Source organism: Aegilops tauschii, chromosome 6 (genome assembly GCF_002575655.3).
Source record: "Aegilops tauschii subsp. strangulata cultivar AL8/78 chromosome 6, Aet v6.0, whole genome shotgun sequence".
Classification (NCBI taxonomy): Eukaryota; Viridiplantae; Streptophyta; class Magnoliopsida; order Poales; family Poaceae; genus Aegilops; species Aegilops tauschii.
The window spans coordinates 6161246-6175935 of NC_053040.3; the positions used below are offsets into that span (position 1 = coordinate 6161246).

At 42.4% G+C, this 14690-nt stretch overlaps 2 protein-coding genes across 2 annotated transcripts; both read right to left on the reverse strand.

Moving 5' to 3' along the window:
- Window positions 1-2574: 2574 nt before the first annotated feature.
- On the reverse strand, window positions 2575-5730 carry LOC109738628 (uncharacterized). The gene is made up of 9 exons (XM_020297721.4): window positions 5596-5730; window positions 4713-4831; window positions 4485-4605; window positions 4328-4383; window positions 4194-4241; window positions 4008-4105; window positions 3376-3445; window positions 3197-3307; window positions 2575-2823 (listed from the first exon to the last, which is right to left on the reverse strand). The coding sequence occupies exons 2-9, from the start codon at window positions 4800-4802 to the stop codon at window positions 2773-2775; spliced, it is 645 nt and encodes a 214-aa protein (XP_020153310.1). The 5' UTR covers window positions 4803-4831; window positions 5596-5730; the 3' UTR covers window positions 2575-2772.
- Window positions 5731-9352: 3622 nt separating this feature from the next.
- LOC109738627 (uncharacterized) lies at window positions 9353-12526 on the reverse strand. Its single transcript, XM_020297720.4, has 2 exons — window positions 12047-12526; window positions 9353-10717 (listed from the first exon to the last, which is right to left on the reverse strand). Exon 2 carries the CDS (start codon window positions 10312-10314, stop codon window positions 9646-9648), a length of 669 nt encoding a protein of 222 aa, XP_020153309.1. The 5' UTR covers window positions 10315-10717; window positions 12047-12526; the 3' UTR covers window positions 9353-9645.
- Window positions 12527-14690: the final 2164 nt, after the last annotated feature.

Sequence of the window (14690 nt, forward strand, 5' to 3'; positions counted from 1 at the left end):
TAATTTCTTTCTTCCTAAAAGGTAGTCCCTCCGTATCTTTTTAGTCCGCATATAAGATTTGGTCAAAGTCAAACTTTGGAAAGTTTGACTAACTTTATAGAAAAAAATATTAACATTTGTTATGAAAATTAATTTCATCATGCATATAATATTATTGATTTCATAGTGTGGATATTGATATCTTTTCCTACAAAGCTAGTCAAATTTTACAAAGTTTGACTTTGACCGAATCTTATATGCAAACTAAAAAGAAACTGAGGGAGTATTACTAAGGCTTCTAACTCATAATTTCTTAGAAAAACTTCATTATTTTATTTTTCATTTAGTTTTAGTTTTATTTTATTTCTTATTTAATTGTAACACAAGTGCCACTAATTCATTCTTTCTTAGGAATTTTCCTTTATTGCAAATATTTCACTATTATATGCTTATTATTGCATATTATTAAAAAAATTGTAATTAATGTGTAAATTCTGTGCAATTTTTATCATTATTTGTTTTTTTATTTTCTTTCTTCCTAAAGTGTAATCGCAATGTCATTAATTATTTTTTAGAAAATTCATTGTTTTTATTCTCTTTTGCATTTTTTAAAATTTACTTTCTTCTTTAAGGGTAATGTGTATGTAATTCATTCATTCCATCTTAGAAAAATTCATTATTTCTTAGAGAACCTCAATATTTTGATTTTGCTTCATTCTTTATTTCATTTTCTTTCTTCTTATAACGGTAACACCAATGCCACCAATTCATTTTTTTCTTATAAATTTCTTATTTCTATTTTATTTTAATTTTTTACTTTATTTTATTTCTTCTTTAAAGTAATATCTATGGTACTGATTCATCCCCTCTTGCAAAATTCCTTTTGTGAAAATTCCACTACTGTATGCTTATTCTTGCACATTACATAAAAGTACATATTTTGTGTATATTGTGTGTTAATTTTTTCATTGTTTGATTTTTTTTATAAAAAAAATACTTAAAGGGTAATACCAACACCACTAACTCATTCTTAATTAGTGAACTTCACTATTTTGATTTTAGCTTACCTTTCATTTTGTTTTATTTTCTTTCTTGTTAAAGGGTAATACCAATGCCTCATTCTTCCTTAGAAAACTTCGTTATGTTGATTATTTTGATTTTATTTTTTGTTTGTTCTTTAAGGGTAATACCAATGCCACTAATTTATTCCTTCTTAGAAAACTTATTTTGCAAAAAAAATCCACCATTATATGCTTATTCTTGCATATTATAAAATAACGCAAATTTTGTGTAACATTTTTGTCACTGTTTTTAGTTTCTTATCTTCTTTTTTCTTAAAGGGTAATACCAATGTCACTAATTCATTCTTCTCTAGAAAACTTCTTTGGGGGGGGGGGGGGGGGGAGGTAGTTTTTTTGAGAAATCTCGCCACTTTATTCATCAATACGAATGTTCATAGGTACACGTAATGGGCCATGAGAAGAGCTCAACCAAATATGTCTAACTAAGCCTAAATTACAGGCAAATTTGGCGAGATTTTGAGCTTCGAAATTGGGGGGGGGGGGGGGGGGGGGGGGGTTAGTGTTAGTATAGGGGAAGGGTAGAGAAAGAAGAAGGTGGCTGGGCCTTTGGATCTTGAACGGGTGGTGGAGACGATTTGACTGAATGGCAAAAAAAAAAACTAGCCACCTATCAAATAATAGCCCCCATAACAATCTTTACACAATGTGTGTACAATTCGTACCAGTGTCTAAAAATTGCACTACTATATGCTTATTTTTGCATATTATGAAAAGCTGCAATTTTCATGCGAATTGTGTGCAATTTTCTGTCATTGTTTGTTTTATGTGTTTTCCCATTTTCGGATGTAAATATGATCGGTAACAAGCTCTCTGTGGATGTGGCATTTTTATAGAAGCACTCCCGACTGTGGTGATGTTTGATGTTTTAACCAACCGAGACAGGAGCCGCTCGCCCGAGCGACATAGCTACGTGTGGTGGCATAGCTAGCCGGCCAACATGCGAAGCTAGCTTATGTGTACATGTGCTTCTAGGAACTTACAGGAGCAGGACAGTGTAGAGTACTTGTGTTAGTCAGCGTGAGAAAGTGTGAAGGTATGGGCCAGTTAGCTTGGAGGCTCCAAGTTGGAGCTGTGGGCGTGTATGGCTTTCACTTGCTCTCGACGTGATAAGCGCAGCTGCATGCGGCCAGCGCAGTTGACAAAATTTAAGCCGTAGGGTGGCATGCAACGTGCACATGCATGAGTATGAAGCTCGATAAGTGCACTGTGCACATGTCGTTGCCGGCAAGCTCGACTGAAACAAGTCGCCTGACCCAAATTTTATTTTCAGTCAACTGACCGGTAGCTGACACAAATTAATCTAAGAAATGGTCGCTGGAGTAGCTAATTGTTAAAGCAAGTAGCAATAAATCCAGAATCTAGATAATCCCATCTTTTTCTTAAGATGGCATTCAAGGACACTAAGATGGAGTATATTATTAAACCTTGGAGACGAATTAACACTAATTATATGGTGGATCTGCAGTGACAGCTGAAGGATGTAAATCAGGGAGCAGGAAAGAAAGCGAGTTCATTAATTTTCCACCACAGCTTGATGCTTCTTCACCAACATAAACCAGTCATCATTTAACTTACATAACATCGACCAAAGAGAGATACAAAACCAAAGTACGAAACCACCATCTCATCCCCACTAAAATAGACCAGCCAGGTTAACTCAGCAGAGTCCCGTCACTCCCACCGGATAAAGATCCATCTGCCTTCTCTATAGCTAATCCTCATCAAACTTGATCTTCTTAGCTGAAGGCTGAACGCTTCCGATCTGTATAACCAAGAAAAACATTAGCAACCGGGCAAATGTCATGCCATCACCTCCCACAGCATACAATCAGAAGACAATTGAAGCACAGCACAAAATATGATTCAGCAAAGCCTGGGATGAACACTGGTGCTATTGCATAAATTATTTGAATCCAGTGAGCGAATGTAGATAAGAATAAATAAGCACTACTATAATTATCAACGACCTACAAAGTAACACATGGCAAAACTGGCTCTCGAACACCACAATTGTGTACCTTTTGCTCCAGGTAAATAAAAAGGTTGAAATTTGCAGGCAAATTGCTGAACTAATTCATATCTGGTGAAGTAAGACCAATTTATTAAATCAATGAACAGCATCAAGTGTTACTTACAAGGGCCGGACACTCGTAATCGATACCAGCAGCCTTGATTCTTTTGCGACGCTTCTCGTCCCGCTTTACAATTCCTTCGAGCATCTTCTTGTGCTCTTCTACTGTTTTATCCTGGTAACGGAACAGCTTATTAATCTACAGTGTAAAATTTCGTCTTCCGGTTGTAGTTAACAGATTACCTTACTAAGCCGCTTCCGTTCAATTGCTACTCGGTCAACTGGTATAAATCCCTTCCGCACACCTTTCCATCTAGAAGCAATACAAGATGTGGAATCAAAACGCAAGAAACAGTGACTATGCACAGCTATATGTTACAAACTACAGGAAAGCAAAACTGTAGTGATGTATGAATTACTACAACCTCCGTGTTAATAAGTACACAAAAAGAACAAGGATTCAAGAATAAATAAGGCACGTGAAGGAGATCTAAGACAAGAACCTTGCAAGTTCTTACAGGAGATTACCACCAAGCTATCATATATATTTCTAACAGGCACCACTCTGAATTACCCTAACCAGAGCTTGCATCATTATTTTCTTTCTATGAACAGGCATAAACCAGCTGTGCAATGCAGTGGAAACAAATAGCCTGGTAATATTAACTGAGTGTCTGTAGCCTATAGGGAAAGCATATCACTGTAAACAGTATTCTATGACAGAAACACAGAGTAGACAGCATTTTCCAGGAATATATAATATTGGCTTCATTTACTGGTAATTGATGTGTAGTCCTAAACAGAAGATGAAGGCTATGCTTCCGTTATCAAAAAGCGAAAATAAACAGAATAACCAGCATAGTTACGGTGATTACAATTTGGCATGAACTTTCTCCGGTGGGACAGGCTCAATTTGCAGAGTGTGCTCAAACAACAGGTAGTTATTCATCTCATCAGCCACAATCTTCGCCACCTGATATACCAAGAACATGCCTGGAATTTGTAAGCAGACAACAAACATACAGCGTGCCCTGATATATCCAAAAAATGCATGTGCTTACCTCAGGGTTCTCAAACTCAATGAATCCATAATGCTTGGACTTCCCTGTCTAAACACATCACCAAACAGCAAGTCAGATGGTTGCAGAAAACACACACACAAATATCGAATACCTTGTGATGCAGTAAAGGATACCTTGCGGTTCCGGGCAACCCTGACCCTCTTAACAGCCCCAAACTGCTGAAAGAAACCTGCAAAAACAACCAAACCAACAAAGATGAGAATATCAAGACCAGACCCCTCCTCGCAGCCGCTGCACTTCTCTAAGCTCGACCGAGGGAGACAGACAGACCTTGCATCTGGTCCTCGTAGAAACCGTGGGGGATGTGGCCGATGTACAGGACGGTGGCCGTGCTCTCCGGCTCCTCGGGCTGCTTCTTCTCCCGGACCCTCTGCTCTTTCCCCTCCAGCGGCTACGCAATCACAACACAGCATCAGGGACAAGAACAAAACGGATGTGTGGGTGTTTTCCTTTATGTTGGGTTCGATTCGGTTCAAGGGCAAGCAAGCGCGCACGCACCAGGAAATCCTTGCCCTCGCCGGTCTTGGGGCCGGCCGAGCGGCGCGAGAGCACGCGCCTCTGGTTCCTCTTCTTGTCCCTCAACCCCATCTCGCTCAATCAAACCTCTATGTAGCTCCCTGTAATTGCAAAGGTCAGGTTGTCAAATGTGCAATATAACAGCTGTAGGTGAGTATGAATAATAAGACGACATTCCTACAGCAGGGTGTTCAATCTAGAACGAGTACAGAGTAACCATTACTGTGGTTTTTCATCCGTTCGTTTAGCTACACTATTATTCTGACAAAAATTCTTCTCGGAGAGACAACTACGGCATATACCGGACTAATTTACAGCGGTATCATCGGTATATAAGTAAATGATGATGGATCTGGACAGCATAGAAACTCCGATAGTCAATCATTGCTGTCAACCCATTCATACAGCTGGGTGTTTAATATAGACGAGCAACCATTAATTCTGATTTCCAACTCAAAGGTTTAGCTGCACTGTTCTCACACAAAATTCTTCCGGAGCAGACGACCATGGCACGGAACATACCAACCAGACAAATTTACACCCATATCATCATCAGTATTTAAGTAAAATAAAATACTAATCTGGACAACATACAAGTACCGCGTAGAATCAAAAGAAAGGCCGGTATATAGAGTCAAACAATCAATAGAAACGAGAGCATGCTTATCGAGCAATGGGAACAGGAAAAAGAATACTACTTTCTTCGGTAAACATTTGGCAATATATTCCATCCTCGAGTGCCAAGGAGAGCTAGCTAGGTAGCACATCTCCTACGGGTTGCATCGAGAAGAAGATACGGGGAAGACTGTTCTCTGGGTGGCATCAATGAAGAAGGCACGGGGAAGGAGGAGCGGAGGGAGCTTACGGAGGAGGAGGCGGCGGAGGTCCGGCGAGGCGGCGAGGCGGCGCGGAGGACGGTGGAGGAAAGGAGGCGGAGCGTGGCCGAGAGCGAGGAGTAGAGGGAGGCGGCGGCGGTGGAAACCTAGAGGGTCCGGGCCAAGGGGGCGTGCGGCTCGACTTAGGTCTTCAACTAATGGGCTGACGGCTACCAAGGGTCCATTTCGTTCTTCTCGGCCCATCCAGCCCATCTCCTCCTAGCAAAGCTAGCCAACGCACACATGGCTGTAATTTCATCAGATCATACGGGACGGCCCAGCTCAGTTTTTCAAAATTTGGTTAATAACCCATGACCTGCGACCGTAACCGGTAAAAAGTTCAGTTTTCTCTGGGAAAAGCCATGAAATTTGAAAAACCTTCAACGGATTGGAAAATAACTCATGAAAACTGGAAGAAAAAGTTCACCAATTTGAGAAAAGTGCACGAATTTGAAAAATATCAAGCCTTGGAAAGTTCGTAATTCGAAAACGTTCACGAGAATGAAAGGAAAGAAAGCTCACAAAAGATTTGAAAATTTTCAGGGATTTGAGAAAAAGTTCACATATTTGAAATGAGAAGTTCACAAAAAATTGAAAAAAAATTCATGAAATTGGGAAAAGTTCATGAATTTGATAAGAACGAAAAATAAAAAATAAAGTGAAAAGGAAAACTAAATACAAAATGAGAAACCGGTGAAAAAAACAAAACCTACATGGGTCGGAGTACCAGTGATGTGGAGTTAGTAAAATACACTCTAACCGGCACTTAAGGCGCCAAATAGGAGTCAGGGTAATTAATTGCTTACCAGGTTGTTCTCAGAAAAGCAAAAACTTGCTTGCCACGCTAAGGCTCTTTTGATTCAAATGAATTATTTAGGTTTTTTTTTAGGATTCAATCCTTACGAATTTTTTCAATGATGGTTGTTCTATTCGCAATATTGGAATCCTTGGTGGGTTTTTTTTCATAGGATTCATTTGTTCTCTATTTTGGAGAGAAAAATTCATCCCCGCAAACCTCTTGGTACAATTCATGTTAATCTGTTTTGGACTATTTTTTCTTCTAAAATAACAAGCACTCTTACATTCTAATTTATGTAGTTTTGTAGTAATTACATAGGGTACAAGAGGACACGACACTATATTCTTGTGTTTTTTTTCTATTTCTGCATTTTGAGAATCATGCAAATCAAAGAAGGCCTAAACCTTGTTCATGTACGGATCAGTTGGGTCACCAGCGATCCATCTATAATGCGCAGCAATGTGAAAATGACTGGTCAAGAAGATTTCAGTGCGGCAGAATCCGTTCTGGTTCTACTTCTTACCTGTACATAACTCTGCAGTTTATAATACACAGCTCCATCCAAGGAAATGATCAACAAATGCTTAACACAGATGATGTGGAGAGATGAGACATAAATAAATGCATTAGTGAACGAAGGCAAAAACGCAAAAGGATGTTCATTTCAGAGGCACCTTTTTATTTTGGGAGTAAACACAAATAAGAACTAGTATATTATAGACTTTCGAGAGAGAACCCAGCTAGCAGCAAGAGAATCGAAACCATATATGTTCCATTACAATACCGACGATAACAGATGCGAAATCCTATTACACTGAGCGACGAAAAGCAAAGGGCGAAACAGGTTGCGCTATCAAGATCACATTCTTCTCATCTGATAGCAGGAACAGGCCGCACGCAGGCAAAATAGTCAGCACACCTTCAGTGACTATGTACAGAAACACACTATGAAGACGAGGTTGTACATATCTTCTTTTTCACATCTCCATGTAAAGGTTGAAACCAGCATCGGGGTCCCAGTCGCTGCATCTTCCGTGCCCGTTAAGCACCAGATGGCGGGATTCATCGGAGTCCTCGCCGATGCGAACATGAAGAGCGACCGCATCGGCTATCGAAGCGACTTCCTCGTCCAGCATTTCCTGCTCCTCTTTCCATTAACGTGGCTTTCACCGATTTGTTCAGCTACACTATTCTGACAAAGAACTTCTGGGAGAGACAACTATGGCATATAGCAGACTAATTTACAGCAATATCATTAGGTGTTCAAGTAAATGATGAATCTGGACAAGATAGAAGTGCCATCAACAGAAGCGTGAGCATGCTTATCGAGCAACGGGAACAAGAAAAAGAACTCTTTCTTCACTAGCAATCTGGCAATGTATCCTTCGAATAGCAAGGAGTTGGGTAGCTCGTCTCCGGCGGGTTGGGTTGCATCGGGAAGAGGACGCCGGGCTGGTCGACTGTTTTCTGGGTTGCATCGATGAAGAAGACGCGGGGAAGGAGGGTACTTACGGAGGAGGAGGCGAGGTCGGGGCGGCGGAGGAGGTCCGGTGGTCCGGCGAGGCGGCGCAGAGGACCGCTGAGTTGCAGGGCAGAGGAAGGAGGCGGCGGCGGTGGAAACCTAGAGAGTCCGGGCCTCGGTAGGTCTTGGACTAATGGGCTGACGGCTGAGTCCGTTTCGTTCTTTTCGGCCCATCCAGCCCATCTCCTCATTGCTCAACCCGCAACGCTCCAGTACAACAAAGCCTTTCCCCAAAAAGAAGTACAACAAATCCATACATATTTTTTTTGCGGGGGAAATAATAATACACATGACTGTACTTGCTTCGCAGGCTGTTCTCATAAAGGCAAAAACTTGATTTACAGGATTACATAGGATTTTTAGGGGATTTGAGTCCTTACAATTTTTTTCTATTGTGGCTGTTCCATTCGCAGGATTGGAATCCTTCGTAACTTTTTCATAGGATCCATTTGTGCTCTAATCATCCCCGCAAACCTCATGCTCGAATTCATGTTACTCTATTTTGGAGCTTTTTGTTTTTGTTTTTCTTATAATACTTCCTCCATTCCATAATGTACTGCATTTTTTAAGTCAAAATTTTATAAAATTTGACCAAGTCTATAGAGAAAGGTATCTATATCTACAATATCACATATATAAAGTATGAAACTACATGTCATGATGAATCTAATGATAGATGTTTGACATTCTATATGTAAATGTTTTCTTCACATACTTGGTTAAAGTTAGTGAGGTTGACTTTTTAACAAATCTATATGCACTACATTATGGAATGGATGGAGTAGCAAACGCTCTAACAACCAAGTTAATGTAGTTTTGTAATCCTATAGTATACAAGACGACATGACACTATTTTTCTGTGTCTTTTCCTATTCCTTTATTTTGAGAATCCCGCGAATCAAATAAGACGCCTAACCTTGTTCATGTACGAATCAGTTGGCCGACCACAGATCTAATCGCTTTGGGGCTTTTTTTTCCTTTCTTTCTCACCTACGATAGTGTTGGTCTTATATGACTTTGCTAGATGTCAACATGTTTTTGTGTTGGTGTTGGTTGTGTGCATCTTAACAACAATGCAGAGGCCGGTGTATGCTCATAGTGCTTCTATCTTCTTGATGCTCCATTTTAAACCGGTAAAGCTCACCCTTATAAAAAAAATGTACCGATCAGTTCGGTCATCATCGATCCATCTATGAATGCAGCACTGTGCAGTGATTGGTCAATAAGTCTTCAGTACGGCTGAATCTGTTCTGGTTCTTACCTGTACATAACTCTGCAATTTATAATTCACAGATCCATCCGGTGCGATGAAAAACACATGCATGTTCCATTCTGGGATTTCATTTGGCACAACACAATACTCTTGGGAACAATGCACCAATGAACGAAGGCAAAAACACAAAAAAGTTTCTATTCCACAGGCACATTTTTATTTTGTGAGGAAACGCAAACAAGAACTATATATAGACTTTCGAGAGAAAACCCAGCTAGCAGCAAGAGAATCGAAATCATACTTGTTTCATTACAATACCGACAATAACAACAGACGCAAAATATCCTATTACACCGACCGACGAAAACAAAAGGGCGAAACAAGTTGCGCCATCAGATTCTCCTGATGGCTGGAACAGCTGCACGCAGGCAAAATAGTCAGCACACCTTCGGTGACTATTATGTACAAGAACACTATGACGACGAGGTTGTATATATCTTCCTTCTTCATATCTCCCTGTAAAGGTTGAGCCTGTTGGCGCCGCCGAGCATCCTATTAACGACGGTCGCGGCGGCGACTCCCTGGCCTGGAGAGGACGAGTCTTCTCGGATCTGCAGCGACGAGACGGCCTGGGCAGCCATGAAGCCCGGGCAGGCGACTGTTGACTGGTTGAACGTTCCTTGGTAGTAGGACGCTTTCAGGTCCCTCACTTCCCCCCAGGTTGGCAGCGGATGCGCGTTGCCCCAGTCAATCCACCTCCCCCTGGAAGCATAAGCTTGATTGCCGCACATAAGTCCACCAGGGGAGTAGATATCAGCTGCGCCTTGCGTGTCCAGAGTGAAGTCCAAACCAGCCGAGGGGTCCCAGTCGTTGCATCTTCTGTGCTTGTTCAGCACCAGATGGCGGGATTCATCGGAGTCCTCACCTACGAGAACATGAAGAGCGACTGCTTCGGCTATCGAAGCGCCTTCCTCGTCCAGCCTTTCCTGTTCCTCTTTCTTCTTCTGCTTCTTCTTCTCCAGCTCTGAGATGATGGCAGCAGAGTTTGCGAGCGCTTTCTCCAGCCGACGCCTCTTCTTCTCAGCCTGCTTCTGGCGGTCCAGCTCATCCTTCGCCTGCTTCTTCTTTCCCTTCTTCAAGACTTTCCCTGCCTGATTACCCGCAGCCTTCTCCATGACCAGTGTGACTGCTTGCTATTGAGTACTTACTATCTCAGCTAAACTCCTCTACCAGTTATAATTACGGAAAACCAAAATCTGCAAAGTTCATAGTTATTAGACTCCTGTCTAGATGCTTTCTTCCTAAGGGCCCGCCGATTTACTTCCGGACCGACTAGTGCTGAAGCGGTTGGCGCAGAATGCTACACCCACTCGGGTCTGAAGGAGTATCTTATCTTGCGGAAGATGCAATCCCAGTAGGAGACAACAGGGGAGAGCAGGAGCGAGAAGTAGAAGGCGCTCGCTATGTCATCAGCTGTTAGGTTTGATCCAATCTTGTCTCTGCCCAGCTGCTGACCCATCTTAGTAGCCCCCAAACTGAAGTGAAACCACAGCCAACCAGCTCATAAGGGATCTACTACTGCAACAACAGAAGAAGAAGAAGCTTCAGGTAAGAAACACTAGTCGACTTTTGTTAAATGAACAGATATAGATGGTGAAGAATAGACCCTCTGGTGATTCAGGCAATGCAATAATAATGTTACAATACAGAATAAACCAAACAATAACACATCGTGTACCAGAAATGGTCTCGGGACAGATTTTCAGTATTCGAATTATAATGGCAATCAGTGAGCAAGACAGAAAAATTCAGCCATGACGGCAAAAAAGATCCCCATGAACAAATTCCCGATTAGCACCCAATTCTAAGGGTTTGCATTCTCAAGTTTGTGCTGCTCTCCAAAAGGAGACATAGAAGATCTCATTTCTTAGGTGGAGCCTGGCAGAACCAGACCAGAGATGAATACAGATGACAGAGGCTTGGAGTGTCGGTATGGGCATTGGTATCTTATTGTAGAAAAAGAAAAAATGGTCCGATCTTTGTGATCATGCCAATTAAACTGGCCGATTCATGGACCAAACTGAATAAATTGCACAGTTCAACTCAACTTGCCATGAATTCAGGTGTATCTAAACGGCAGTAGCAAATTTCCCTAAGAAGGTACCAAAAGTTGTACTAGTACTAGTACTCTACATCATGGCCCGGGATCTAACTATCCACCCAATAAATTAGCGAAGTATTAACGTCACTAGAAGAAGGGAGCACGAGTATCGCCGCATGCTTGGCAGAAGTAGATGAGAGATAAATACAGAGGCTTGTGCAGCCTTACTAGTCAACTGGCCATCAATTTGGGCGTATCTAATCCAAACCGCAGAAGTAAATTTCCCTAGAAAGTGTACCCAGACGATTTAACTATGTTGGTACTGCTCTGCATCATGGCCCAGAATCTCTAACATATGGACCCAATAAATTAGCCAAATAAGCTGGCTAGAAGGAGAGAGCAGGGGCATGACAGAATTCACCGGCAAGCTGCGCGGTTATGCGAGCCCAGGACGAGGCGAGATCTCAGGCAACAAAAGGTAGCCGGATTCCCTTGATGGCGAAACCAAACCCATCATCGGTACCAAAGCGAGCGGATCCCCCGGGCTGTCGTAGGGTCTCGCGCGGCGGGGCGGGAACAGACCCCGATTCCTCCTCCTCATGGCACGGCCAATTCGACCGGATCGACACAACCTATGCGCGCGATTCCGGCGACGAACCGCCAATTCCCTCCCGCACGCTCCTAATCGAACGCTTGATGAACTCGAACTGGGCGTCGGAGCGGCCTAAGTCGCCCGGGAGAACATCCAGATCCGGTCAGGGCCGAGGGAGGGAGGGAGGGGGGCGAGGAGAGGGAGCGGCGGTTACCTGGCAGGAAGGCGGGGGTGGTGGTGGGGTACCGCTGGTTCTGTGTGGGGAAGGGAGCGAGAGGGATCTGGGCGTGGAGGAGGAAGGATGGGAGCAGAGGAGATGGCTGGCCGCGCTGCTGGATCGGGGAATTCGAGGCGGATTTGATCTGTTCTCGGGAGAGCGAGTCAAGTGGAAGGAACTCCTTCCTTCCTCCTTCCTTCCTTCCTCGCAATCGAGCGAGCGGTGGCACGTGCGACGCGGGTGGCGGCGATGAGAGGAATCGGTACGCGCACCCGGCAGAGAGGGCAGGCGGGCCTTCTCCAGGTCCAGGCTGCCTGCCCGCGGTGCCGGCGCCCAGATGACACGCGGGGCCCACCTCCCCCGATTTTTCCCTGCACGCTGCAGGTGCAGGTGCAAAGCCAGACCGCCGGATCCAACCGATCTGCCTGCATGATGAGTGCCGCCTCTGGCCTTTGCTCTGCTTTTCCCCTTGGCTTTGCTTGCGGCCGCCCTCTCCTGTCCTGCTCTTTGCGTGTGTGCCAGCCACTTGGGCGTGCAATTGCTAGCTGCTAGCTGCAATTGCATGTACCGTCTTTCCTTTCCTTTTCTTTTCCAACTGCATTATTGGCGGCGATGATGATGATGATGTTCGGTCCGTCCATAGACAGAGTACCTTATCTTATCCGCAAAGCTACTTGCTATGCTACTACTAGTAGTAGCCCTGAATAACATCACTCGTGGCGCAATAATGCTGCTAGCTAGCCCACTCTCATGGATGGCCGCCTCCTGCCGTACGGTCCCATTTCAGGGACGACCGGATTCTCCTTCTTTGCTACTACTCCCTCCGTAAACTAATATAAAAGCATTTAGATCACTATTTTAGTATTCTAAACGCTCTTATATTAGTTTACGGAGGGAGTATTTCTCTATTACTTTTGGGGTGGACATGCTGGTTCCTTTGGGATGCGTGACGGACAACCTCCCCGGCCCGGGAAATGCGTCCGAGAGCCCGGGGATGGGTAGCGTTTTACTCCCTTCGGTTCTTTTTAGCCTGCATATAAGTTTTGTCCAAAGTCAAAGTATCTCTACTTTGATGAAACGAAACTTATAGAGAAAAGTATCGACATTCCCAGTAGTGCCTAATCAATGTTTCTAGATTCATTGTGAAATGCAGTTTGACGGCATACATATTTGGTATTTGTAGATCCTTATATTTTCGTTTAATATAAATTTAGTAAAACTTTGCAAAGTTTGACTTGGTGAGGCAACTGGCGCTCACCACAGCGCTTGCTGGGCTGGCCCACATACGCGGCGCATGGCCAATTGTATTATACCGTGAAAAACCGGCAAAATAGTGGCCTTGTCGAGGAATCGAACTCACTCCATAACACTCGTTAAAAAAGCCTAGAGCTATTTGATTCTAGTGGCAACGAGCTATTGATTGCACAGTAGTGTCGCTGTGGTTTTTGAATAACTCGATAACATTTTTCCAAAAAAAACATGATTTTTTTTAGTATGGTGAACAAAATTTGAAAGTTCACTGTTTTGGAAAAAAAATCATGAACATGAAAATAATGTTTGCATATTCAACAAAAGTTCACAAACTAGAAAAAAGTTCACGTAGTCAAATAAGTTCATGACATTGAGAAAAGCTCACTAATTTTAGAACAAAATCATGAATTTGAAAAATATCCAAAAGTTTAAAAAATCATAAGATCTTCAAAAATCATAGGAGTTTGGAAAAAGTAAACAAAAATTGAAAGAATTCATCGATTTGAAAAAAAGTTAACGAGTTTGACAAAAAAGTTTGCGAGATTGAAGAAAGTTCATGAATTCGACAAAAAGTTCACGAATTTGAAGGTAGTTCATGATAAAAGTTCTATAATATGAAAAAAGGTTCATGGATTTGAAAACAATTCATGAATTTGACACAAAAGTTCACGAGTATGGAAAAAGTAAACAAAAATTGAAAAAAATCATCGATTTGAAGAAAAGTTAATGAATCTGACAATAAAGTTTGCGAGATTGAAGAAAGTTCATGAATTCGACAAAAAATTCACAAATTTGACAGTAGTTCGTGAAATTGGAAAAAGTTCTAAAAAATGAAAAAAAAAAGGTTTATAGATTTGAAAAAAGTTCACGAATTAAAAAAATGTTCATGGATATGAAAAAATGTTTATAAATCTGAAAAAGATCATGATTTTAGAATAATTGTGAATTTAAGCAAATGGAAAAAAATGACAAAAATAACATAAAAAGGAATAAAACCGAAGAAAACAAAAGACGCATAACAAGGAGAAGAAGAAAAAGTAACTAGGGACATCAAGTTTGCTTTCCTAGTAGGTTAGATCGGGTGGAAGTACTCCAAGTGGTGTAGAGTTTGAATCCCATTTCACACCCTTGTTTCTGAAGGTTAAAATAAAGAAAAAAAATCTAATGGGCTGAGCCCAGGACCCGGGGGGGGGGGGGGGGGGGGGGGTGGTGCTGATTTGTGAAATACACTATAATAGGTGTTGAGGGCGTCAAATAGGACTCGTGCAACTAATTAACAGGTACATCTTGAAGGGCTCCCCCAAATGTCACTCTTTTGGCTTGAGATCGCGCCAAGAGGTGCGCCCTACCATCACCATGTGTTGCATGCTAGCGATCCCATTTGTACGTT